Raw genomic sequence first — 27006 nt, 5'->3', positions numbered from 1 at the left:
AGACAGGGCGCTGCTGAGCAGAAGCCCCACAGCTCTGGAGTCCATGCTGACATAGACAGGGCACTGCTGAGGGGAAGCTTACAGCTCTGGAGTCCGTGCTGGCATAGACAGAGCACTGCTGAGCAGAAGCTCACAGCTCTGGAGTCCATGCTGACATAGACAGGGCACTGCTGAGCAGAAGCTCACAGCTCTGGAGTCCATGCTGACATAGACAGGGCGCTGCTGAGCAGAAGCCCCACAGCTCTGGAGTCCATGCTGACATAGACAGGGCGCTGCTGAGCAGAAGCTCACAGCTCTGGAGTCCATGCTGACATAGACAGGGCACTGCTGAGGGGAAGCTTACAGCTCTGGAGTCCGTGCTGGCATAGACAGAGCACTGCTGAGCAGAAGCCCCACAGCTCTGGAGTCCGTGCTAAGATAGCCAGGGTACCGCTGAGGGGAAGCTTTGTAGAAATGAGAGATAAACAAGGCTTGTGAGGACCTGGCTGGAATACACCTACCCTGCCCCTCCCTGGACAACACACAGTCATTCCCTGCTTCCACCACTGCCTTTGGGGAGACTCTGCCACACCCTAACCCCTTGCCATTAGGAGACTATCACTGCTCATCAGTGTCACCCCATTGCTCCTACCTAGCCCCCTTTAAACACTCTCCTCCCCCGCTCGAAATTCACATTGCTCAGGTTCCCCTAGACAGTTGTCTCCCTGCACCCCTGGCAGGGACATGTGCGGGGGAGACGGAATGTAATTACCGCAGCTGGAGCTAACAATACTGTGCCGTGTCTCGTACACGCTCTATCCTTCCCCAGACACGTTACCCAGCTACATAACAGGATTGCAGAGAGGGAGACCAGCAGAAGGACAGGAAAACAAAACTGTTTTGCCACTTAACTCCCTGCTTTGTCCCAAGGACGCAGGAGATGAGGGGCCAGATTCTCAGCTGGTCTCCATCGGCGTTGATATGCACCAGCTGAGAATTTGGCTCAATCGCTTTTCAGGGCAGGCTCAGGCTCAGTTCTTCCATATAGGCAGGGCAGCAAAACGCCCCAAGGCAATGCCTGGGTTTCGCCTTCTTCCTAATGCTCCATGTGTGTCTTTTTGTGCCCTCCTCAGCGGTTGGCTTGGGGAAGGGCAGAATGCGAGGGCCCTGGGGATTCGTCTCAGGCAGATCAGGGTAGCTGCTGCTGGGACCCCTGAATGAGTCTGTGCTAGATTCCTTACCCTGCACAACTCGCTTCCAAGGCTGGTGGAACATGAGCTAATGACCTGACACAGTGTCCTCCAAATGACCCCAGGAGGACCCCAAGCAACCCAGCAAGCTGCCCTCTGAGTGACCCAGGGAGGGACCTACGCGATGACCTGACTAGGCGTCCCAAGGGGTCTGATGATGTGTCCTCAGAGGTGTATTTTGAGCAACACTCGAAAAAGCTAGAGCAGTCTCACTGGCTGCCTCCCTGCTCAGCTCCCGCTGGCTCCTGGAAAAGTGTGCTGCTCGGGTGGATGGCAAGAAATGGGACACGTCCTGCATTCTTTGCTTCTGAGCAGAGCTGGTCAGGAAAGGGAACTTCGGCTCCATCTGACATCTCAAGATTTCCATTCCTCCCGCTTCGGAGTGACAAGTCAGAATTCACCACAGAACGAAGAGTCAGAGACCCTTCATGTGAGACACACTGAAAGAACGTTATGGAAATGTAGTTTCACTGGGACTTCAGTGTTACAATGTACCAGCTGAAATGATGCCATCAAAGTGAAAAGCTTTGATAATCTCCCCTCGTAAATTTCAACATAACAGAACGGTTTGGCTTCACTGGATCAGTGTTTTCCGAGGGAAAGCTTTCCACGGGCCGTGTTTTGACCAGCTCTGCTTCTGAGGGTATGTCTACACTTGGTTGCAGCCCATGTAACCCTAACCAGGGTAGTGGTGATCTAGCTAGTGTGCGTCCTGGCGCAGTGAAACAGCAGTAGCAAGGGCTTCACCATGGGCCGTACCAGCCTGTCCAGACCCCTGGGTAATTACTCGCGGGGCTAGCCCAGGTTGCAACACGGGCTGCTGCAGCTCTGCTACTCCGGCACCCAGGCTAGCTGGATTAAACCTTGCTCGGGTACGTGTGCTTGAGCTGCAGTCACACTCTGGTGGCAATGCAGGTGTAACCTTGTATCTCTAATGCACTAGTGTGTGGTGGCAGGGAGGCGTGACCAGTGGGTCCCTAATGCACTGGGGGCGGGGGGCGTTCATCCATCCAACAGCTCTCTAAGCACTCGTGTGGGGGGAGGGATGGGGGGTGGGACATCCAGTGGAGGAGATGGTTGGACAGCTTCCTAAGGCAGCATCAGTCTGTGACAAATCTGAACCGACTGGCTCCTCGATAGCTCCTGTGCTGCCCTGAGCCCCTGCTGGGACGCAATGCCATTGCCCTGCAGGAGCACCGGTCCCGGCCGATGGTACCACAGGAGCCCCAGCAGAGAAGGGGTTGAGATCCAGTCCTCGCAGGTGAGTGTCTGGGGAGGCAGTGTATGCCCCCCGGACTGACATGACCGAGCGAAACCACAAATGTGGAGCTGAGTCAGACAGACAGCGAGTGGGGCTGTCAAGGGGCGCATGTCAAATGCTGCCTCACAAGGGCCTGGTGGGTGTCAGGAGGTCCCATGTTTGGAGCATCTGGGGACTGTCAGTGGAGCACAGGAGAGACCTGGCCCTTCTGCCCTTCTCTCAACGGTTCTCACACATGAGGAACTCCACTAGCACCAGCCATTATCATCTCCCACCGCCCCATCATTTGCTCTTGAGCCTTTATTTAGGGATGTTGAAGAGCTTCATCCCAGCTGGGTTTGGGGGCCTTTAGTTGTCTCTTCCCAACTCCCTGATAGACAGTACAGCGTGGAAATCCCTCCCCATAGATAGCCGGGTATGTTACTCCTCTCTCTCCCTGCTCAGCCCCCTTCTGTCTCAGGCACTCAGGCCATACGCCCTTGCCATTAGCCGCTATATGCGTGAGGGTCCCGTCCTCTGCCAGGTCCCAGTACCTCCATTGTGTTGGGTCGAGGAGGCCAAGCTATCCCAGGGCTGCCCACGACGAGACGCAGTCTGGGCCATCGGATTGGTTCTGGGGAGATGGCTGCAGTGCTGTGACAGGCAGGCTGTCAGGAAGGATTTGGCTAATTGGAGCTCCCGACCCTAGGGAAGTGAGTGTGTGGAGCGGAGCCAGGAGATGCCGGTGACAGAGAGAGAGGCTGATCCCCTCTGACAGCTGCCTGGACAACAATGAAGCCACAGGCCCGGGAATCCATAAGATATTATCTAGTTGTCTAAACGTAGTGGGAAGAGTTCCACTCCCCAGTTCCTCGCAGAGGTGTCTCCGCTGACAGAGACAGGATTGCCATAGAGTGCTACAAGCACAGGGGGCTCCGGGTATGGGGACAAAGGGAAGAGCCCAGCTAGGTCCTGGCAAGATGCAGAGGGGATTGCTCCTTCATCGTGGATGTGGGTGTGCCCCTGATTCCATGCTGTGTATCCAGGAGAGTCAGCCAGGAGTGAAAGGCCAGCCCCTAACACCCCTCAAAGCCTGGAGGATGAAGGGATTTGTTCTTTGAGATCCGGGAGCCCATGCCTGCGACTAGACATGGATATCCTGTCCCAGGGCCATGCACACGCCCACAGAGACATGAGGGCCACATGCAGAGGAGGGACCTCAGCATCAACACTTGAGGTGACGGGGCCTGGAGTCTCTGTGCGTGGCGACGTGCTGATAAATTAACCAGAGCTGCCCCCGAGTCTTGCTTCAGTCAGAGCCATGGCCTGAGATTTTCCTGGTGCTCCGCTCACCGGCAGCTCCTCTACCTCTCGCTGAGGTGGCTAGCTGAGCTGAGAGCTCTGCAGGAAGGAGAGCAGCCTGTCTCGAAGGGGCCTGCAATGCCTGTTTCTGGTGGCAGTGCTCAGGCTGTGCTCCACATTTCCCCTTGCTGACAAGATGCCAGGAAGGTTTCTCCTTGGGCATAGTATGGCACGAACAGCACACACATCTGCTCAGCTATGTGCCAATGCAGGCCTCCCTCTGCCCAGTCCCCAGGGACTTCCCAGGTAAGCCCTCCGCATCTGCTTTGGGCCAATGGCTCCAGCTTCCTCCAGGCTGCCCTTGTGCTGATGGAGTGGCTTGCAGCTGGTGGCGTCACTACCCATAATGGAGCAGAGGCATGTGCTGCCCTCCTTGTGTGTCTGCATCTCTTCTCTTATTTCTTCCCCCATTCCTCAAGGGGAGCCCCGGCCAGCCCTCCCAACAGTCCCTGGGCCGCAAGCCACAGCACCAAGCCTTCTGCTCTGTCTGTGTGACTCAGGCTCCCAGTGGATCCGGAGAAGCCAGAGGCGGAAAGGGGCTTTCATCATTAATGGAGGAGTGCAGAGCCACCAGCACCCGCAAGGCCTCTCGGTTCAGCCAGATCAGGAATCACAGCAATCTGGACAGAGCTACTACAGATCAGCTGGCTCATCTACACACACTCCCCCTACCCTCCCCGGTTCATCCCCACTAATGACTTCTCCATCCTGCATCTGCACAGCCATGGCGCCTCCACCTCCTCCCTGGTTGGCCACATGGTGGCTCATACTTCCTAACAGTGAGGCCTGTCAGTGGGAGGATCCAAGGTCCTGAGTCCAGGCCTTCAGGCTGCGGCCACATCCACAACACCACTCAACAGCTCTACTAGTTACTGGAGAACTAGGAGCCTGAAAGGCATATGCTCCATTAAAGGTACCGCCCCCAGGGACCGGATTGGATGAGTTCTGGAGTCCCTGATTGAGCCACATACACTATTTAAGCCAGAAAGAGACCAAGGAAGTTGTCTATGCAAAAAGGTGGCTCCTGGCTTGCTGCTGCTACAGAGCCTGCCGTCTCCTACCTGCTGTCCCAGCCTCGTCCCCAATTCTATACTCTGACCCTGTCCTGTTCCCAGCTCCTGCCCTTAGCCTCCTTCCAGTCCCTGGACTCCGTTGCCCTGGTTTCTGACTGCTCCGGCTCCAACCATGGGCTATGACTCTTTGGCTTCTGACGCAACACTGGCCTTTGGCTTCAGCTCCTGTTTCCTGTCCCTGCTGACTTCAATTTTCAGCTCTAACACCTGGCTCCTGCCTTCAGACCTGCCCATTGGCCTCTGGTTCCTGAGCACCATGTTGACCACCAGGCCAGCCCACCCCACACTGCTCCCAGGGCAGGGGTGGAAGTCTTATCTCTGGAGTCGTCTAGAAACCAGCTAGTTCTTTAGAAACTAGTACAAAGCACTATTAGGTGCCCTGAAGGGAAGCTCCTGCACTGGCCAGAAGGAGATTTAATGGGTCTGTTCCCATTGTGGTTTCTACCCTACCCATTAAGAACCTTGCTTCCAACATCTCAGCCTGAACTTCTCCTTCCTTAGTACCAGGCCGTTGCTCTGAGGCCCACATAGAAAGCTGTGGGATATTGGATGCAGAATGCGCAAGGCATCTGAGAGATGTGAGGGTTTAAGAACTAACGTCTTCCTCATTTCTTGGGGAGGCTTTTTGGGCTGACCAGGCCTGGCACCATTCAGAGCGCAGCCTGGGCCCCTCGCTTGTGAAATACCTCCCATCAACACGCAAAAGTGCCCTAAACAGTGCCCATTCCTGCCATGAAGCACTAGGATGGGACAGGCTAAGAAATGTCTCAGTCTGCAGCATGATGATGGCAGCGTGAATGGAGGTCGCTGGCGTAACTCAAATGGTTCAAATAGTCCTCCCTTCAAACAGTCCCTCATGGCACCGTTGGCCTTGCAACATCTTCCAAAGGCCTCTGCTTTTGGGAACAGTGGGATAGATACCTAGAGGACAGTGTGGGTATGGGGAAAACTGTAACAAGTCTGCAGCATGGACACACTGAACCGACTGGGCTTAAACCTGATCTTTCCTGTGGCTTCAGTTAGAAGCAGCTCTGTGAGTGCAGATTCAGCCAAAGAGAGCTCGGTCTGGAAACTCCATGTTTGCTTTAGTCTGTGTTGGCCTTGGTGAGGACTGGTGCCTTTGGCTAAGTCAGGAGAGGCTGGTGGGATAATAAGTCATTAGATGCACAGTTCACAAGCATTTTCAGCTGGACTACTGCAGTGTTTCTAAGTGTGAGACCATGGAGAGGGGTCGGGTGGTGGGAGGGCAGCAGAACTGGAGTGTCCGTTAGTGGGGGGCAGGAGACCCAAGCATCTAAAACCCACTTGTATAGCTGGCCAAAATGTTCTGACCAAAAACTTTTCTTGCCAGGGATGCAATGAAAACATGTTTTGCAGGAAAATTTCATTTTAGTCTAAATTTTTTGCCAGGACATTTTGAAACAAAATTAACGTTTTTGTTTAATTTTTAATTGAAATTTTCATTTCATTTTATTTTTTGAGACCTGAAACAGATTGATAATTTTGAAAGATTTCTACATTTATCTTGTATTAATTCCATTAATGAAACGTGACCTGGTTGAAATAACGTGTTTTGACAAGACTCAAAGGGGATACTTCCAAATATTTCGTTTTGCCGAAAATTCCAAGATTTTGACTCTTTGTGCCCCAATTGGGGGTGAAACCAAATTTCAAAATTTGAGAACTTTCAACGGGATGGAAATTCCATTTTCGGCCCCCTCTAGTTAGAACCATTCAGGAAACTAACATTAAACCTGTGGCCCTCCAGCTTGAGAGAGCTCGGCCCTTTGTTATATCTGACTGGAGGCCCCCAAACTAGAATTTCTTTTAAATCCTAAATTCTTTTAAATCATTTAAAGAAATTATATGATTTGAGGCCAGGTGCTGAGGGGCAGGAGATCTGTAATTGGAAATTGTTGCCCTTGCCTGGGAGTCGGCAGAGACATGTAGCATCATAACCGTGCTGTGGATTTGTATCTCCCAAAGCCACTGTACCATTCATCAAGGGCTGAGGGAAACTCTGAACACACACAACATTTCAGAATGTAAAACTCACCCTGCCAAAAGTCCTTATTAAAGAGTTTCTAGTTCCCAGGCCTTGTGCCAGAGCACTAGTGGCTGAGATTGGGCATAAGGGTTAGCAAGTGCTTTGAACTTGAACATAAGAACGGCCATACTGTGTCATACTGATGGCCCATCTAACCCAGTATCCTGTCTTCTGAGACTGGCCAGTGCCAGATGCTACAGAAGGAATGAACAGAACAGGGTAATTATCGAGTGATCCATCCCATGTCGTCCAGTCCCAGCATCTGGCAGCCAGAGGCCTAAGGACACACAGGCACTGACTTTCTGAAGTGCCGGTGGGGGGTACTCGACCCCCAGCTCTGCCCCAGGCCCCCACTCCACCCCTTCCCCCAAGACTCCATCCCCTCCCCACCTCTTCCCACCCAGATCTGCCCCCTCCCCCGAGCATGCCGCGTCCTCGGTCCTCCCCTCTCCCTCCCAGAGCCTCCTGAATGCTGCGAAACAGCTGACCGCAGCAGGCACGGGGAAGAAGGGGGAGGTGCTGATCCGCGGAGCCTGCTGGCGGTCGGGAGACACTGAGGGGGTGGGAGGGAGCTGATAGGGGGGCTGCCAGTGGGTGGAGCACCCACAGAGTCGGAGCCTATGTAAGGACACCCAGAGCATGGGGTGGCATCCCTGACCATCCTGGCTAATAGCTTTTGATGAACTTATTCTGCATGGATTTATCTAGTTCTTTTTTTTTTTAACTCCCCCGCCATTTCATCCCCTCCCCAAGGCCACGCCCTCGCTCCGCCTCTTCCCGCCCTCACTCCACTCCCCTCCCCTGAGGTCCCATCCGCTCCGTGCTCTCTGCTCTCCCTCAAGTGCCTCTACCCAGCCGCCAAACAGCTGATCGGTGGCACCGAAGAACAGCTGTGGCTGGTGGGTGCTGAACACCCACTGGTTTTTTTTCCATGGGTGCATGAGCCCCAGAGCACCCATGGAGTTGGCGTCTATGCCCAGGGGGCATCAGAGTTCAGAGACACCCCTCTGTGTTACAGTCCCTCCCCTGCTTCCCCCTTGCGTTGCAAGGTAGTGATTAATTGCAGGCCTGGATCAGCTGCAAATTACAACACCCCGTGTACTGGCTAGGCTGCTCTGGTCAGGGAATAGAGGGAAAACCCATTCCATGTACGCAGCAACTGCTCGCTCCTGCCTGCCCAGACCCCAGCTCTGGGTAACATGCAGAGATGCAAGGAGAGTCGCTCCGCTGCACAGCTCTGTAGTCCAAACCACAATCTGGGCCACTCAGGATCAAAGATATTCCCAGCCTGTGTCAGCAAAATGTCCTCAGCAAAATAGGCGCGTTTGGTACAGCACATGCCCTGGGTGTGGAGGGACAGGTCGGAGTAAAGGCCATTTTGTTGACTGTTGACATTTTCAACCTTTCAGATGTTTGTTTGGATTTAGATTTTCCTGGCATTCTAGGGATTTGTTTTGTTTTGTTTAAACCACAACATCCTTTTAAGACCATTTCCCTGGAAAAGATTGATGTGTACTTTCAACCTTAACTCCAACGTAAGGAAGCTTTTCGTCATGGAATATGGGGAGATCTGGGGAGCGATACAGTATCGTGTGAAAGCAGAGTGATGATAATTCCCCTGCACACCACCAGGGGGAAGCCGTGGTGCAACTGAGATAGTCATTATTAATCGATGATTCGTTATTATGAGCAGTAAAACAGGGAGTACAAAGGGGAGCGTGGGAGCTGGGAGAGTTGGAAGGCCTCCCATCTAAGAGACCAACACAGGAGCTATGCATATGTGCCTTAAAGAAATGCAGGGAGCAGGGTGGGATAGGCCTCTGTGCCAGCAGCAGAGCAGAGATAATAGAAAGGAAGCTGGAGTTTAATAAGAAGCAAGGGCCCTGAGCACAGGAAGAGCACATTTAGATGAGATGCCTGCTGATGCTCTGACAATGGACCGAGGTTGGGGAAAATGCTCGCAAAGAGCCCAGATGGGGCAGGCAGAGCAAGCGGAGGGAGTTGAGCTGCGGTGCAGAGGCCCGTGAGCTCCGTTCCTGCTAGCGATTGGTACTGGAGAAGCCAGGGCATTTTGGAGAGGCCCATGAGAAGCAGGCAGTGCCGATTGCCAGGGCGGGTGAGCCGGGGGCTGAGGCCAAGCAGGGTAGATTGCTGGCTAGCGAGTTGGCGCCACACGTCACTGACAGGAAGCGGAGTAACCAAGTGCTCTGGAGGCTAAATCACAGAGCTTATGAATATGCCACTGCTGCTGGCTGGCTGGTTCAGTCCTTTATCTCAAATGGTATAACTGGCTCTGTGGATGAGGGGAAAGCGGTGGACGTGTTGTTCCTTGACTTCAGCAAAGCTTTTGACACGGTCTCCCACAGTATTCTTGCCAGCAAGTTAAAGAAGTATGGGCTGGATGAATGGACTGTAAGGTGGATAGAAAGCTGGCTAGATTGTCGGGCTCAACGGGTAGTGATCAATGGCTCCATGTCTAGTTGGCAGCCGGTATCAAGTGGAGTGCCCCAAGGGTCGGTCCTGGGTCCGGTTTTGTTCAATATCTTCATAAATGATCTGGAGGATGGTGTGGATTGCACCCTCAGCAAGTTTGCAGATGACACTAAACTGGGAGGAGAGGTAGATACGCTGGAGGGCAGGGATAGGATCCAGAGGGCCCTAGACAAATTAGAGGATTGGGACAAAAGAAATCTGATGAGGTTCAACAAGGACAAGTGCAGAGTTCTGCACTTAGGACGGAAGAATCCCATGCACCGCTACAGACTAGGGACCGAATGGCTCGGCAGCAGTTCTGCAGAAAAGGACCTAGGGGTGACAGTGGACGAGAAGCTGGATATGAGTCAACAGTGTGCCCTTGTTGCCAAGAAGGCCAATGGCATTTTGGGCTGTATAAGTAGGGGCATTGCCAGCAGATCGAGGGACGTGATCGTTCCCCTCTATTCGACATTGGTGAGGCCTCATCTGGAGTACTGTGTCCAGTTTTGGGCCCCACACAACAAGAAGGATGTGGAAAAGAGCCCAGTGGAGGGCAACAAAAATGATTAGGGGACTGGAACACATGACTTATGAGGAGAGGTTGAGGGAACTGGGATTGTTTAGTCTGTGGAAGAGAAGAATGAGGGGGGGATTTGACAGCTGCTTTCAACTACCTGAAAGGGGGTTCCAAAGAGGATGGATCTAGACTGTTCTCAGTGGTAGCAGATGACAGAACGAGGAGTAATGGTCTCAAGTTGCAGTGGGGGAGGATATTTGGAAAAACTTTTTCACTAGGAGGGTGGTGAAACACTGGAATGCGTTACCTAGGGAGGTGGTGGAATCTCCTTCCTTAGAAGGTTTTAAGTTCAGGCTTGACAAAGCCCTGGCTGGGATGATTTAATTGGGGATTGGTCCTGCTTTGAGCAGGGGGTTGGACTAGATGACCTCCTGAGGTCCCTTCCAACCCTGATATTCTATGATTCTACGGTAGAAGCCTGTGCTTTTTGTCCAGACCATCCTGGGTTCAAACCCACTGGCAGCCTGCAGAGACTCATTTGCTGTGTTGATGTAGCACCTGTCCCCAGCAGGCCCTGCCTGCCCACAGCTCTGTGCCAGTTCTTCCCCAGCCTGAGCAGACATGCCTGTGCTGGGTCCCAAGCTGAGAGGGTCAGTCGGGAGGTGACAGCAGGGGAGACAGGCTATGCAGCTAGTTGGCTGTCAGAAGCTCCTTCTCTGGTGCAAGCAGTGTGATGGGGCCTGTGCATAGCGTTTCCTGGGCTCCCGTGCCAGCTGCAGGCTGGCCTCACATTCCATGGGGGGTGGTCTACCAGGCTAGCACACATGCTGGGTGGGTGGCCATCTCAGCCAGCTCTTGTGCCTGAGCCATGCATGGCAGCACTTGCCCTCTCTCAGGCAAGGTGGGATTTTGTCCACTGTTCTTTGAGGACACTGAGCTGGACGCTGGCGTGAAATACTAGCCCAGCTCTGCAGAGCTGTCCAGACACACAGAGGGCTCCAGAAGAAACTCACCTCCCTTTCTGACCATAGACACCTTCTCTACTCCCAGACCAGAACCTGGCCCCATCAAAGCCCAGGGCGTTTTGCTGATTATCAGGAAGCAGGTTGATAATCGGCAGAGCCTTGCCTTGGAGAGCTTGACCCAGCATGCTTCATTCTCACCGACTGCACCTCTCTCCCTCTCCTTGGCTGGGTCAGCAGCTGATTGAACCTGGTCTAAAAGCATGAGCTTCTAGTGGTTGAGCTACAGGACCAGCTCCGCCATTTTGGAAACAGCAGCTGCCGCCTAAGAAACCTCTTTATGGGGAACAGCCCCAGAGGTGCACCCAGCCCATGCTGTGTTTTGCGTTACACTCACATCACGGCTGCAGATTGGCCCTGACTATTTAAGCAATATTGTAACATTCCTCAGAGGCAGATGGAAATCAGCCTCATCCACCCAGTGACTGAGCTACCCATCCCACTGCTGTGATCTCCCCTCCCCAGGAGCCTCCAGCCCCCCTTCCTCACTGCAGATTTACACTCTGCCCCGACTAGAGATGCCTCTTGGGTCTGTAGAGTCCCGAGCTGCCTGATGGGGAGAAATCAGGCCAGTCTCCTCCTCTGGTCCCATCTTGGGGAAGGAGGGGGAGAGAGGGGGTGGGGCGAAGGGCAGCTATAGGAGGAGGAGCTCAAAGACTGAACATAAATCATAGATAGGCGGGTGAAGTGACAGGTAGATAGACAGATCTCTGGGTTTCTCCCTGGCAATAGTGCTCACCCCATGCTGAGTTCTCCAGGATGACTCTCCATTCTCTGTCCCCACTCAGCTCTCCCCAGGCTCTGAGGATGACGAGGGACACGACAGCTCCAGCAGGGAGAACCTAGGCCGAATCCAATTCAGCGTCGGCTACAACTTCCAGGAATCCACCCTGACTGTCAAGATCATGAAGGCTCAGGAGCTGCCGGCCAAGGACTTCAGCGGCACCAGTGACCCTTTTGTCAAGATCTACCTGCTGCCTGATAAAAAGAACAAGCTGGAGACCAAAGTGAAGAGGAAGAACTTGAACCCGCACTGGAATGAGACCTTCCTCTTTGAAGGTAGGCGGCAGGAGCCAGCAGACAGGGCGTGAGCCAGGAGCGAGTCCCAGCTCAGCCATTGACCCCCGGCTAACCCTGGGAAGTCACTGCCTCTCCCCTGTGCCTCTGGGCCCTGTCTTTAGCATGGGGTTAGCACTTCGTGCCTCCCAGCGCTCAGATACTGTGGTGACGAGGGCCATATGAACACCTAGAGAGACAGAAAGTGAGTCCAAGTCCCTGTAGGAAGCAGGATTTGCCAGACTGGAGCCCAAAGTGAGCCATCTAGAGCAGCAGTGAGCCTGCTCCTGCCAGGCTGATCTCTCCACACGACTGTTCTCTCCACCATGCTGGATCGCACCGTGGTCAGTCAGCACCAGTACACCCTTTCCTACCTCCCCACATTGAGCCACTGGCCTGTCTGGCCAAACGTCCTGCCTCCTGGTCCTTCCAGCATCGGATTCTGTGACCTACCCCCACAGCCACCCCAATGGACAATCAGCTCTGTGATCCCCTCTCCTGCCTCCCCGTACTGAACCACTGGTCACACTAGTCGTACGTCGCACCTTGTGTGCCACATCTCTGGCCTATCTGGTCCACTATCTCTGCTTCTGCTAAACCATATCAGACTGTCCTGCCTCCGGCCCGATCAGACCACACCCTTGGGATCTGACCTCCTGCCGGATCAGATCACACCATTGATCTGGGTCCAACCTCTGGTGAACAGTCAATACCTGATCACTCACAGAAACACCTCCACAGTCAGTTGCGATGCACCCAGCCAATTGTGGAAGATGTTTGTGAAGGGTGGGATTCCAGTGGCCAGCTGGTGTCATGAAGCATGAGGGTTGATTACTCGTAACCACAGATATTAGTAGAGGCCATAAAATTACTGAAAAGTGTGTCTCCCTCCAACCAGTGCCCCTTCTCCACTGACTGTTCGATCCCAGCAACATACACCAGCCAGAACTGGCTAGAGAGATGCATGCCAGGGATGGTCTCTTTTGCATGAATGCCACCTGGGTTTAAGTAGGTGTATGGATCTGGAATGGCTCTGCCAGACTTGGCCGTGTTGCCACGTTCCTGGGTAGCCACCTCCCGCTCTGGTCTCCTTGGCAGGTTTCCCATACGAGAAGGTGGTGCAGCGGGTGCTGTATCTCCAGGTTCTGGACTATGACCGCTTCAGTCGCAATGACCCCATCGGAGAGGTGTCCATTCCACTCAACAAGTTGGACCTGACCCAGATGCAGACATTCTGGAAGGAGCTGAAACCCTGCAGCGATGGGAGTGTAAGGCCTTTGCTTTGTGTTCAGAGAGAGGCTTAGCCAGTGTGTAATGCCCTGGCTTAGTGTACGTGGCTATTAGCTGGCCTCAGTGACTATAACAGCCTAGTGCTCCCAGAGGACATCCTGAAGCTGCCACAGCAAGGGTCCCAGAGAGGACATCCCTGAACCCCCACCACTGTGAGATACCCAGAGGGATCTACCACTATCCCAGCAACACTCCTGGAGGCTGGGATGAGAGCCATGTCTCCGGCCTGTGCTATGCTGGAGGTCAGACACAATGAGCAGAGTGGTTCCTTCTGGCCTTAAAAATCTATGAATCAGTGATGGACCCATGAATCTGGTACCGGTAAAAAAGGGAAGTATTGACAGCCCTGGGGACTGCATCTTCTCTTTATTCAGAATCCGAAGGCCTAGGGGTCTTACCCCCTGTCAGCTGAGAAGGGGTTTAAGGCCTTGTGCATCCTGTAGGAGACACTCTACTAGCAGAAAACAGTTCTCGGCCATGGTTTAGAGCCAACTGCAAACACGTGGGCTGGCACCAGCTGCGGGATACTTTCACTGATCCATGTGGATGTGAATTTATTTCCAATAACGGTGCTAGCTGAAGCCATGCTACAGATTCCCCAGCCCTAGACAGCCAGCTTCTTCGTATGTGGTGGAGAAGCAAAGCATGTTACAGCCATAAATATGTTTAAAGGTGGTTTCTGTGGGGACAGGGCCGCCGAGGTGCTCTGGTTGAGCTAGGCTAGCTGGTGTCCCAGGGAGTTCTGCCAGTCTATAACAACCTCTCCTCTCTGCAGGGAAGTCGGGGAGAACTCCTCCTGTCCCTTTGCTACAACCCTTCCGGTAACTCCATCATTGTGAATATCATCAAAGCACGGAATCTGAAAGCCATGGACATCGGGGGGACTTCAGGTACTGGCAATCAGGGCCCTTCTTCTGTACTGAGCCAGGGGTACTGGCAGGGGCCATTCGCCACAGCGTAGTAAGGTGCAGGATAACTGCAATCTATTCTTCCTCACCTTGGGGCCCTCTGCCTCTCCTCAGGGAGGAACTTGTCCGGAGTCCCTCTGTCCCACACCAGGGAGAGAGTCCTCCTTTGTCTTCCAGAGGGAACAGTCAGCTCTGAGTCCCTTCTGTCCCACAGTGGGAGGAACTCAAGAGTCCCCCTGGCCTGTTTCAGCTCCCTAACACGTCCTGCAGCGAAAAGGGGAGCTGCCCCACAGATCCCTCTCTCCTGCACTGAACAGGAGGCTGCAGGCCACCAGCTGAAAGAGAGGGCCCTGGCGTGAGAGGCAGGAAACCTGAGGACAGGCCAAGTTAAGGAGCAGAAGCGGGAAGAGCCCTGCCCTGGCCTAACAGCACTGAGCCCTGCCCTGGCCTAAGAGCACTGTGTCTGACCTCTCCTCTCCATGGCAGACCCCTACGTCAAGGTGTGGCTGATGTACAAGGACAAGAGAGTGGAGAAGAAGAAGACGGTGGTAATGAAGCGGTGCCTGAACCCAGTCTTCAACGAGTCCTTCATCTTCGACATCCCCACCGAGAAGCTGCGAGAGACGACCATCATCATCACCGTCATGGACAAGGACAGGCTGAGCCGCAACGATGTCATTGGCAAGGTGTGTGTCCCCCCCCAGACAGCCCCAGGGCCACAGCTCTCCTGGGCTTGCGTGATGGGGGAGCAGGTCACAGGGGTGGCAGGAAAGTGGGATCTGTTAGCACAGAGGGGAAGGGGCTATGGGAGGCCAAGGCAGGACCTTCACTAGCATCCCAGCGCAGCGCTCAGAGGGGCACACCACGGATATTTTGTATTCCCACCTCTGGGACAGGGAGAGGGCTTGAACGCTTCCATTTAAAATGCCTGTTCCAGCACACAGCATTGCCATAGGCCACAGCCTCACAGCATTGCCATAGGCCGTATGCACAGGTGCCACACATGCATGCAGGCCGTGGACATGCACTAAGGGCTTAGGCCACCAGCACATACCACTGGCAGAGGCCATAAGGGCAGCTGGTTCACACATGTCACAGATATAGGTAATGGGCATTGTCAGCATTGGGAGGCTGTGTCAGGTGGGGTCCGGCTGGGGTCTGTTCTGGCTCCAGCACTGGCCAGTGTTTTCGCTAAGGACTCACAGAATGGAGGAGAGACACAGCCAAAGCAAAGAGGGCTCACAGGAGCCTGGGGCACACTGTTAACCCCTGCTGGGCCACGCGGGGATGGTAATGCTTCACAGAGAGGGGCTTTGTCCCCCTGACTGCTCCCAAGTTAGTTCTTGCCAAGTGCATTCAATCACCCATCAGTACAAAGCTGCTAGGTCACTGAAGGGGCTGGAACTGTCCAGGGAGGTGTAAGAAGAGATTCATGCATGGTAGGGGCAGGGGAGGCTCGAATGGCTTGGCTGTTGTGATATTGACAAGGAGCTATAGAGCATAGTAGGCCGGACACACGCCAGCGGTGGGACTCAGTCCCAAAGGAGGTGATATTCCAGGCACTCCATTGTGTACATACAAAAATGCATGTGCAGTTGCATGCCTAGTCTGTACACGCAGTTAACCAGGACTGTGTGCGCAAACGGCTGGTTGTATGTTAACCCTTCTTCCCCCCCACGTACACATACAGCTGCTTGACTCTGACCCCACAAGGGCGTAGTAATAGCCTGCTCAAATTAGGCTTGCAGTGGCAATTGTGCCCCTCAGGGCTTTGACCCAGCTGGATTGTGTTAGCAGGAAGAGCCAGGACAAACAAGAAACAGCGTTATTTCCTCCCTATCTTTAATGTCACACGATCCCGATCCACCCAATCCTAGGCCGGCACTGACTCCTCTCACAATGGAGCCTCTCTGCAAGCTCACACTCAGCTGCTGTTCCTCCCTGGGTCTTTCCCAGCCTTGTTGCTCTGTAGATAACTGGTCCCTTCCCACATTTGTCTCTGTTCCACTTCTTCCTCTGCCAAGGCGGATGGCCTCACATGGCATTACTGAACCTCAGGCACCCGCAGCACTGCTCTCCCCAGCTCCCTTTGCTGCTGGCTTCCCCTTCTCCTGCATTTGCTATGGCTGATTTGGGCATCAGAGGCAAAGCTCGTGAATTTCCCCTTCCCCTAGCCTGTCAAGGAGAATATTAAGTGATGGGAATCCTAGCACTGACTCCTGAGGTTCCCTCCCTTGATATTGCTCCCTGCTCAGAGGTCTCCCCCTTAACAGTTACTCTCTGCTCCCTGTTCATCAGCCAGCTGCTAATACAAGCAACAATCGTTTGATCTCCTGGGCCTTTTTCCAATGCCTGTGTCTTTTAGGTGGCTCTGCAAGGCATTTCTGGGGTTTGGCGATCCATTTTGCACCTTCCACAGGGATCACGGTGTCACACAACACCACAGCCAACAGAGCCAATTGGGGAATCCCAAAAGCTCTCTGCAGAGTTCACTGCAAACACCCCAAATATCGTGCCCCTGCAACATGGCGGCTCAGAGCCCCTCTGTCCTGCGCTAGCTTGAGGCGAAGAAAAGGGAATCCTACAGACCATTGGAACTGGTGCCACCAAAGCAACGTAGCCCCAGGCAAGGAGAGAGGGCAACTGTCCATTCGTAAGAAGGGACGTTAATGCCAACCATGTCTTGGGAGTATAACGGGGAAGTCAGGAAGTGCCTTAAACAGAAATAAGAGACTCGTGAACTCATCTCTCAGCACACAGAGGAGTCCCTCACACAGAGGGCATAATGTGGAAATGATGGTGCTGTAGGGGAGGAAAACTCATCAACAATACCCTGTCTAGAGTGTCAAGCTCATGGTGCTCAAGCCAAAAAGTGCCCCATGCCTCCATTGCCACCTAGAGAATTCTGGACTGTGAAGATCCTGGAATCAGGTGAAGCCTACAGGGATCGGGAATTGATTTACTGTGAGAAACTATGCATAAGTCAGGGAATCGCTATAACATGGCCAGGACCATCTTCAGGGCACATGAGGATAGGGAGCCAAATGTCGGAAACAGGAGCAACATCTCAGCTTTGTCCATAAAAAAATGTTGATGTATCCAGTTAGGGAAACGGAGCCACATCCATCGCTAGGATAATCAGGCGCAGCTCCACTGGGATCAATGGATCACACCCATGGGGAATTTGGCGTCTTCCCGCGTGAGCAAAATGGCATGAAAAGGAAAGCCAGGTCCATCACCTAGATCACTGGGATGGAAATCTAGCCATTGTCCACATAAGAGGTGAAGCACAAAAGCCTATAGCTTTGTGACAGCACTGAGTGGATGTAGGTACAAGAAAGCCACAAGACAGCAGAATAGAATTCCGTGGTTCTCATGGCCACTGGGAGATCCAGAGAAGTTCCAGACTCCTTTCTAGCAATGTGTGTGATACTGATTTGGACGGTGGAGAGTGAGCCCCACGGGTTGGGTTCAAATAGATACTTAACATTTTTTAAGCTTGTGCAGATGTCTCTCAGCCTCTTCTCCAGAAATTCCCAGCGTGCAGACATGACTGGTACCAGTCCAGTGCATTCCCAGTGTTGCTCCGCTAATCATCTAGGTGAGGCAGTAGCATCCAACTATCCACAGTATCCACATCTGCCCATAGATCTAATAACACCATCAAGGACAGCTCTGTGTTTGCAAAGTGGTGAGTAAATCATCCCTGATGCTAGCAAGGGGATTCTTGGTGCTGTGTCCCCGACTGAATCTGGGCAGCTATTTCATTGCTGAACAGGACTGTCTAGATATTCCTCCAGCCCTGTACCACTACTGAGTCCAGAATCTTGTCCACAAGTGTCTTGTTAGACACCAGTCTGTCCTTCCCAGTGCAGTTAGGATTTCACTGGCAGAAGAGCCACCACTTCTTTTACACTGACTTGAGAACAGCTGCCTCGAACGAGAACAGCTGAGCTGCATCGGGACAGCGTGTCTCACCACTCCCAGATGCTCCAGAAGGAACACTGCTGGGCAAGGAATCAGCCTTCAGCTAGCAGCACGGAGCCCAGCTATCGCACTGCGCAGCTCTAACTGTAAAGATGGCCCGAAAGCCCGTGGGCAAGCCGAGGCGATTGAGAGGCCAACCCCTAGTAATAAGTGACCACATCGAGGAGCTCAGGTCAAGTGGTCTGTCTAAAGTCTTCTTCTCCCTGAGCCAGAAGAGGCTGCTCACCTTCCCCCTCCACCCCAGTTAACTATTTAAATGTTCATGTGAGGTTAGTGCTGGTGAAAGATGCTAGATTGACAGCCCTGGAGTGGGACATCTTCTGTTAATCCCCAGCATGCACAGTATGAGCAAGGCCCATCGCTGTCATCATCATCAAGGCAAATCCCAAAGGAATGTCGCTTCCTTGCAGATTGGGCACCACCCAGACTGATCTCTAGCTAGGTCCTTAAGGCGGTCAGGCTGGATAGTCAGTCTGTGTCCACCATCGGCAGTCCTATTGCACCACTGAAGCACTTGGTACCCATGACCTTGCCAGTTGTGTAGCAGCATTCCTTGATACACACACTTTATAATTCATTGATCTTCCCTCCTGATGATATGTCTGCACTTAGAAAGCCACCGAACCCAAACCTGTGCTGATGGGAGGCAGTTTCTGGGTTCAGCTATGAATATCCTCGTTGCTGACCTTGTCCTGCCACTTGATATGGAACAGCTGACAAAAACAGTGCTGTCCCTCATCTCTGACCTGGAAAGATCACCTTTATGGAAGGGTGGGAGTTCATGGTCCTTGCCCCATTCAAGCCTCAAGCTCTCTTTTGAGACTGCTGTCAAGAGGGTATTGATTGGTTTCATGACGTAGATATATATCCACTGGGAAGTGGGCCAAGACCACTGAATTCATCCCACCCAAGCCACCAAACAGATGTCAGATGGGAACCTGCCTACCTAAATTCAAACCAGTGGCCTGGAGGCGAAAGGCCCCATAGCCCGGTAACCATTCACTGAGTCCCCCCACCCCACCCCCCCCAGCCCTCCAGGTAACTCTATTAACTAAACAAAGGTTCGTCCATCAATAAAAAAACAAGTCGAAACAACTTTGCTTGCAGTAGCCACACCTCAGTGTCTCGGTCTCCTCGCCTTTCCCACAGCCTCCTATTGCTCCATCACCCTATGCCGATGAGAGCCCATCCCAAAAGCCATGTGACTTTCCAACATGTCCTTCTGGCCCTGGAACGGCCACGGAATATGAACACTAGTCATTCATTGCATACGCACGGGGGGAGCCTCCCAAAGAACTACTCCATACTACAGCCAATCCTAGAAGAAACCCCCAGTCCCAAAAGGCACTGGAATTCTGGGAAAGTTCGGATCTGGCACTAAACTCTGCAACCAGCCCAGCCACAGTCTCGGCTCCGACTTGACATGATCCAAGAGTTGCTAATCCAGCCAACAACTGGGATACCAAGGAAATGAGCCATCCACTGTGTCTAATGGATCTCTCTGCCTAAGCTTTTCTGCTACACTTGTCTCTCCAGTGTACAGCAGAACCTGCTTTCGGGTTAACTTGAATCTAATGAAACTCTGTTTATAGGGAAATAAAATGAAAGGCTCATTGCTCTGCAGTTCCAGGTAGAGTGTAATCTCCACCTACAACAAAGTTGTCCTGTGGAGGAAAAATATCTCATGCTGTGGGGAGTGATCCTGTGACTTTTACTCAGGAGAGTACATCCATTGGCTTTAATGGGGCTGCTTGTGTGAGTAATGGAGGCAAGATCGGGCCCAGTAAGATGGGATCTATGCTTTGGATATAGCGCCTTCTGATCTTACAGCAAACACTCATTGCACATGTATTCCAAGGCTGAGTCGCCCCGAGTCCTAACCAAAGAACTAGTTAACCTTGAGTTAGACCCTCAGCAGGTGTAAATCAGCCAAGCTCCAAGGACTTCAGTGAAGCTACAGCCAATTTATACCAGCTGGGGATCTGGCCCATTGACTCAAGTGGAATGATGCTGATTTACGTCAGTTGGGGAAGAATCTAACCCATTGATTCCAGTGGAGATACAGCCAGTTTACACCAGTTGGGGAGCTGGCCCCTTATGTGTAAAGACAAAATTACAGGCGGTACTTACAAAAAATAAATCTGTTGTAAATCTGATTTACACTAAGTATCTATAACTCTCCCCCCATTAGGGTAATGATGATACATTGACATGGTAATCTCATTATTATTACTGCATGCTGCAGGGAGTCAATTATTCCCTCATGCTGGGCTGCAATAAAACAAACACCATGTCTATTACATTAAAAGCAGAACATGAAGGTGGCATTAAGAAGCTGAGAGTTTAAGCACAGTCAGGCCACAAAGTGAGAGGATGGCTGGTTGCGTTGGCTTGGGCCTCAGCCGCGGCTGTGTGTTCAATTCTTGATTCCACTGTAGCCCCCTGTGTGACTAAGGGCTGGTCACCTCACCTCTCTGGCCCTCAGTTCTTCATGTGTCCGAGGGGGGGATGATCCTTCCCTTCTCCTGCCCTTTGTCTGTTTAGGGTGTAAGCTCTGTGGGGCATGGGCAGTCTCTCACTAAGTGTGAGCTTGATTGGAGCCTCAGGTGCTACCGTGATAGTGATACAAGTAGACAGCCCAAACTCTGTTCCCCTTTGTACCAATACAACCCATCGACCACCAGTGAGGATACACATGCGTCACCGAGGCTGGATTCTGGTCCAAGGTTTGCAGCAACATTATTAACTCAGCTACGCTGCAAACACAGCGTCATCATAGGTAGGATTTTCCAAAGCGCCTATGTGACTTAAGAGCCATTTGAACAACTAGCCTTCAATCACCCAAGGCCCTCCCAGCCCCCTGCAGGGCTGCTTCATGTCTGTGGGTATGTCTACAGTTTGAGCTGGGGCGTAATTCCTAGCTCAAGTAAATATGCCCACACTAGCTCTGATGGAGCTAGTGTGCTAAAACCAGATCATTGGCATGGGTCGGGGGGCAAGCTGTGGGCGGGGCTAGCCGCAGCAAATATATACCTAGCATATCAGACAGGATCCTACTGGGGCAGCTAGCCCTTCCCACCACTTGTGCTTGCTGTGGCTACACTTCTATTTTTAGCATGCTAGTCAATCAGCACTAATGTGGGTATGACTCCTTAAGCTGGGAACTGCATTTCCCAGCTTCAGTGTCGACCCTCTTTTATGGAACAGGTGCCTCTATCCTATAAAATCGGGCAGGATCAGATTTGGTTATGCTACTCAAACCAGAAACACCAGGAGGCCAGAATGAGAGCGGGATGGGATTTTTCCATGCCTCGATTTTTCATAACAAAAATGCCAATATGTTGAAACTGAAGCTGTTCACATATCAGGATTGGGGCCAACGCCTTTCCCAACTGGAAAAATGTCAAAGGAAAAAGTTTTGAAATTGTCGAAATAATTCACGTCAACGTTTTCAAAACAACAAATTCCAGTGTTGTGGTGTGAAATGACTTTTGAAATGTAAGCTAATTAGTCTGAAAGAAAGGTTTTTTTAAAAGTGGGAGAGAAGTCAAAATGGAAACCTGGTGTTTTGGTTGACCTGAAATGGGGAAAAAATTGGTTTTTGGGTTCACAAATATTTTCAAGATTTTGACTTTTTGTCCTGATTCAAGACAGGAAAAAGATTTGGAACACTTGAAAAATATTCGTGCCAGAACCCAGGTGTAAACTGACCAGGAGAGATGAGAGCAGAGGAGGCTGCAGGCTATGTGGGGAGACTGCATGCTGAGAAAGCATGGAGATCATAACCTGTTAGGATTCTCATGTCTCATTCCCACTGTCCTCACTGGAAGAGGAGATGTCCATGGGACAGTCTCTGTCTTTTGGAAGTGCACTTGGCAATAGGGAGAAGCGGCCTCAGTGAAATCCATGGCCTAACTGATTTCACTGCAGGCTCAGCAGTGGTTCTCTCCCATCCGTGCAGTGAGACCAGCGAGGAGAGCAGCATTTTCCTCCCCCATTTAACTACGCTGCTTCTCTTGCTTTAAATGGTGTCTCCCGCTGAGAAGGTTCAAACCCTTACAGTTCTCAGCAGGCCATGCACATTACATTAACATTGCAGGGCTCCGTATTGACTCTTAAGGATTGTACAGCCAGCATGCCCAGCTCTTGGTTCAGGAGCTGATTTGTCTAGCTGCCGGCAGTGTTGCAAGCCCCACCTGGTATCTGGAGACCCAACAGGGGCCTGACTGCCTCCAGCATCATTCCAGGGACATTTGGCCAATGCGGGAGGCAGAATGGAATCCAGCTCGCTCTCCTGTAGCTGGGAGGGGAGCAAGGTCTCTTGATCCAAACAAGCCATTTTCAGCAGTTTTTCTAACCATCGCCATCCTTGAGAGTCAGGGGGTCAGATCCCCTGCTGATGTAAATCAGCATCGCCTTGGTGAGCTCAGCACGGGCTACACTGATGTACACCAGCTGAGTGTCTGACCCAGGATTGTTTAAAGGGGAAAAAAGAGGTTTTTTTCTCCTCTCTTCTAATTCAAAAATAGATGAACCAATTATGCACAAACTTTTCAGAAAAGCTTCCTAGACTTTGCTACAGTGACAGGCATGTAGATTAGATTAGATAGATTACACACAGTAGGTAGGTTCATGTGACACTTTTGGGGGTTACTCCAGGTGGCCAGGGTGAATCACTACCACCTGCATACAGCATAAGAGAGGCTTTTCTGTGCCCACCAGAAGAAAGCCTCCCAATTCTATAGGCAACCCAAGTGCTCTGATCCAGGCTCCGCAAGCCTGCTACTCTTCCCCTCTGCAGGCTAGCAGTTAGCACACCCCACCTGCCGGGTGTAGCGTGCGGGTACTGGGTGGTGTTAGTGACCTGTGGAATGGAGGAGGTCAGACTGGATGCCCTGCTGGGCCCTTCTGGCCTTCAACTCTACAACTCTATGACCTTGTTACACTCTCATGTCCAGTCCCTGGTCTTCCAGACACCTGCAGTGTACACCAATCTGCTGCCTCTGTGGAAGCCATGTATTCTGTCCTGCAGCAATCTCCTCCTGGCCTTGGTTATACTGAGGGCTGCCCCTCATCCCCCTCCCCTGTGGACATCTCGCTGTTCTCTGCTGCTAAGGGTGTGGAGATCTCACCTCCCACGTCAGCTGCCTCCCCCTCTGCAGGGTGTGTGTCTGGGACCCCAGGGGGACACTCCCTCTTGCTGCAGGTCACAATATTAACAGCCCTAGGCAGTGAAATAATATCATTCCCCACTCGCACATCTACAGGTATATTCTGGAGAACCCCCGCCTTAAAGTTCCTTTTAAACCTTCCCCCACAAGCTCAGTGTGAGCCAAAGATCCCATGGTTTTGGATTACCCCAGGGCCAAGGGCTTTACCCTCTCTCCTGGGAGCACATCAGACTCCTTAATCATATCCTCCTTGACAAGTGGGTCATGGACCCCTGTGTCCCTCCAGCCTCAGCACATTCTGCTGTTTACCTTGGCATCTTTGTCCACCTCCAGTAGGTCAAACTGGATAAAATTAACTGGGACCCTCTCACGGACCCTGGGGGGCTCTGGACCGGGGATTCCTTAAACTGCCCAGTTCAGGGTTGGCATTGGGATTCCACGTAGGAAGCACATTGCTTCCTCATGCATTCACTAGACTCAAACAGGTAACAGCTTCTGGGACCATCCCACTGGACTGGGAACCTGTTATTGGTGTTGCCAGGAGGGGACCATTTCTGGGGTGGTATGAATTTAGACCTACCTCTCCTGCCTTCTTCCCCAGGACAAATCAGGGACCTTCCTTTATGCCGGGATGTTGCCCATCCCTCTGTGGCATGCGCTCCACAAATGGTCTTGCACCTATAGATCAGCTCCATCTTTTACAGTCATTGGGGTTTTATCCCACACTGCAGCCCTTACTTCATCAGTGCTGCAGGCATCAAAGAATGGCTCGTGAACAAACATGTCGACCAGCTTTTCACAACCCTCTGCCCCTTTACCCCTTAGCCACTTGCTTAAATAATCCCATTTTATAAACATAGTTCCCGTGACTCATCTGATCATGTTTGCTGAGGTTTCTAAACTGTAGGCGATATGCCTCGGGGGATTTGAAACATTTTCAATAGTTTCCTTGCACCGATCATAAACCAGAGCCTCCCACAGATCCATATAATTAAACACGTGTAAGGCTTTATCAGAGAGTTTGAGAAGCAAGACAGTCATTTTTGTGCACCAGGAATCTGGTGTACTCTGTGAATCCTCTCAAAGGTAATCAGATGCTCCTCTATAGACTGCCTGTCCCTGCAGCTTGGGCATCGCTTCTCATAGCTGGTTGATCCCTGGGGAGCGGGGCACTACCCCTGGATTGAGGGCTCTTATTTTGTAATTCCAGCACTCTAAGCTCCTGCTCACCTGTGTTCATGCTTTCAGCACCATCAGTCTCCAATGGGCAGCTTCCTGGACTGCTTTCTCTCTCTTGCAGACTCTCTCCTCCATCCACCTCTGGTGCTCTCATTCCTTTTCCAATTTCACCAACTCCGATCTGGTCATCTGGGATGAAGTGGGAATGTTCTTAATGGTTTGTCAAAATACTCTGTGTGTGCCTCAGTTTCCCCCATGTGTTACTTAAGTGTCTACTTCTAGGTGGTGGGACAAGGGTGTGTAATCATTACAGAGACCCCCCAGGTCTGACTGCCTGGGCTCAGACAATGGCCAACATTCAGTATGCTGGCAGCTGATTGCCGGGGCCCATCCTCTGCAAGAGCAAGCCAGAGATGTTGGAGAACAAAGTGCCGGGTGGAGGCCAGGTGACCCATTTGCCCAGGAAAGAGACAAAGGCTGGAGGAGGGGCAAACTGGGTGTGACAGAGGCTGGGCTGCTGGAAGCTGGTTAGTCTGTGGTTGGGGGATTGAAGAGGGGAAAGCTCTGGGCTCGGGATTACCCCCTGCCCTCCAGGATGGACTTTGCTGAAAGTTCCTAATTTCTGTGCTAACAAACTCTGTTCTATGCTGTGTTCCCGACGACAAATAAGCCCTTCTGTTTTCTACTGCTGACTGCAGAGTGGGGATGCACGGCCCCTTTTGGAGCGTATAGGGCTTCCCCAGGTGTCCCATCCAGGTGGACTCACTGCGGGAAGCTCACGGTGTGAACAGGGGCACTGAACGCTCCGAGGTCAGACCCAGGAGGGGCTGGAGCCAAGGAGGTGTGCCCTGGTGAGAGTGTGCCCTCAGGGGAGACACGCTGCTCTAGAGTCTTGTCTGACTTCATTCAGAGCAGTTCCAGAGCACCCAGCCTGTGACTACGTGACACCATCTCCAGCCGAAAGCTGCTTTGTTGAGGGCTGTGCCAGGCTGGCCCCTGTTGTTGGGAGTCGCACCCAGATCTGCATTCCCCACATTTTCATTCATTCCCGAGGGATCTAGCCGCTCTCCCTGCAACTTGTTCCATGAGCGTAAACCTCGTTCCTGCAGCAGCTGATCCACATTGGGCACGCAGCTGCTCTGACTGCCGTGGAGTCCGTCTGCAATGTGTTTCATGGCCACTGTGCACTGGCCTTTGTTCTGTGGCCCTCTCCCGAAACAGACAGAAACCAACAAAATGTCTCCTTTTTCTCTCCGGTCTCTAACCGTATTACCTTCCAGCCTTTAGGATAGGTCTGTCAGTGTACGTTGTACATGCCTTGAGCCTGAACTTCTGCTGGCCCTTTTTCCTTCCCTTGTACAGCCACAGACATTTGTCTCAGTTCAGAATCGGGGCATTTCATTAACATCAGCTCAGTCCTGATGGTCCCCTACTCACAGTTTTTCCTTGGCGTTCTTTTGTCTGTCTCAGTGCTCAAGCCTGCATCTGCTGCAGGCTGCAAACCCAGAGCTGGGCTGGGTCGGTGGATGTCCGTTGTTCTCAGGGTTGATTGAGTCCGCTCTGGAGACCCATCCTGCCTCAGGCGACAAGTTTCATCTCCAATAGCTTTGGAACCCAATATTCTACAAGTGATATAATGCTACAATTATTCCCCTTACAGCTAGGAGGCCAGGTGCCCAGTTTTCAACCAGGCAGTTCTCTTTGCGGGCGGTTTGTCCCGCATCCAGTACTGAGACAAAACCGGATGTGGTTTTGTCCGTTATCAGACAGAGGACACCATTTTGAAGAGTGCGCCACTCCGCCCCTGCTGGTGGGACCTCGCATGCACCCTCACCCTCGCCGGCAGGTGTGGGGTCACACCAGCGGGATCAGGCCCATGCCATTCTCAAAATATCCAGTATTCAAGAAATGAATGAGTGGCCACCCTATGTACAAACTTCCTGCAATAACCATGATAATTAGCTCATTCTTAGCTTTTAGAGTCCACAAGACCCCTTGGTTGAAATATCTGGAGGACAGTTGGACACAGATGTAATATACCTGCCTGGGCATGTCTGTGTCAAAAGGTAGGTAGGTAGATCAAGTGTGGTACAGCAGGCAGGGCAAGAGAGAGAGAGACATTTCATTACTAAAGGAAATTCGTTGAGAAAGTTCCAAGCAATAGAGCAAAGAACTTGAAAGAAACTTGCAAAGGAAAATTGTCAAGTATGTTCCAGGCAACTGCAGCCCGAGACTGAAAATAGATTGCCCTCTACAACCTCAACCACAGCTCTGCTGCTGGCAACATGATAATAACTTCTGATTGAATAATTACCAGTATATAGCATACCTTAAGTCAAGCTATGAAATCCTGTTACTTTGAGTGACAATCACAAGTCTCCATTAGTGCATCTGGAACACATGTCTCAGCTGTCAGCATGCAGGAGGGTTGACACGCACATTTTCAATGT

The 27006-nt window shown here is 52.1% G+C and overlaps 1 protein-coding gene across 8 annotated transcripts in view; it reads left to right on the top strand.

The window, feature by feature from the left end:
- SYT7 (synaptotagmin 7) overlaps window positions 1-27006 on the top strand; it is a 175729-nt gene that overhangs the window by 141467 nt on the left and 7256 nt on the right. For all 8 annotated transcript variants that reach the window (XM_073346935.1, XM_073346937.1, XM_073346934.1 and 5 more), the window contains 4 exons: window positions 11754-12024; window positions 13120-13289; window positions 14087-14201; window positions 14706-14905. In XM_073346935.1, the coding sequence (XP_073203036.1) occupies window positions 11754-12024; window positions 13120-13289; window positions 14087-14201; window positions 14706-14905 (756 nt within the window). The remainder of the gene's footprint in view (window positions 1-11753; window positions 12025-13119; window positions 13290-14086; window positions 14202-14705; window positions 14906-27006) is intronic.

The sequence above is a fragment of the Lepidochelys kempii genome, chromosome 6 (assembly GCF_965140265.1).
Source record: "Lepidochelys kempii isolate rLepKem1 chromosome 6, rLepKem1.hap2, whole genome shotgun sequence".
Taxonomy (NCBI): domain Eukaryota; kingdom Metazoa; phylum Chordata; order Testudines; family Cheloniidae; genus Lepidochelys; species Lepidochelys kempii.
Note: the sequence above shows the minus strand (reverse complement) of the source record. Positions and strands in the feature narration are given on the sequence as shown.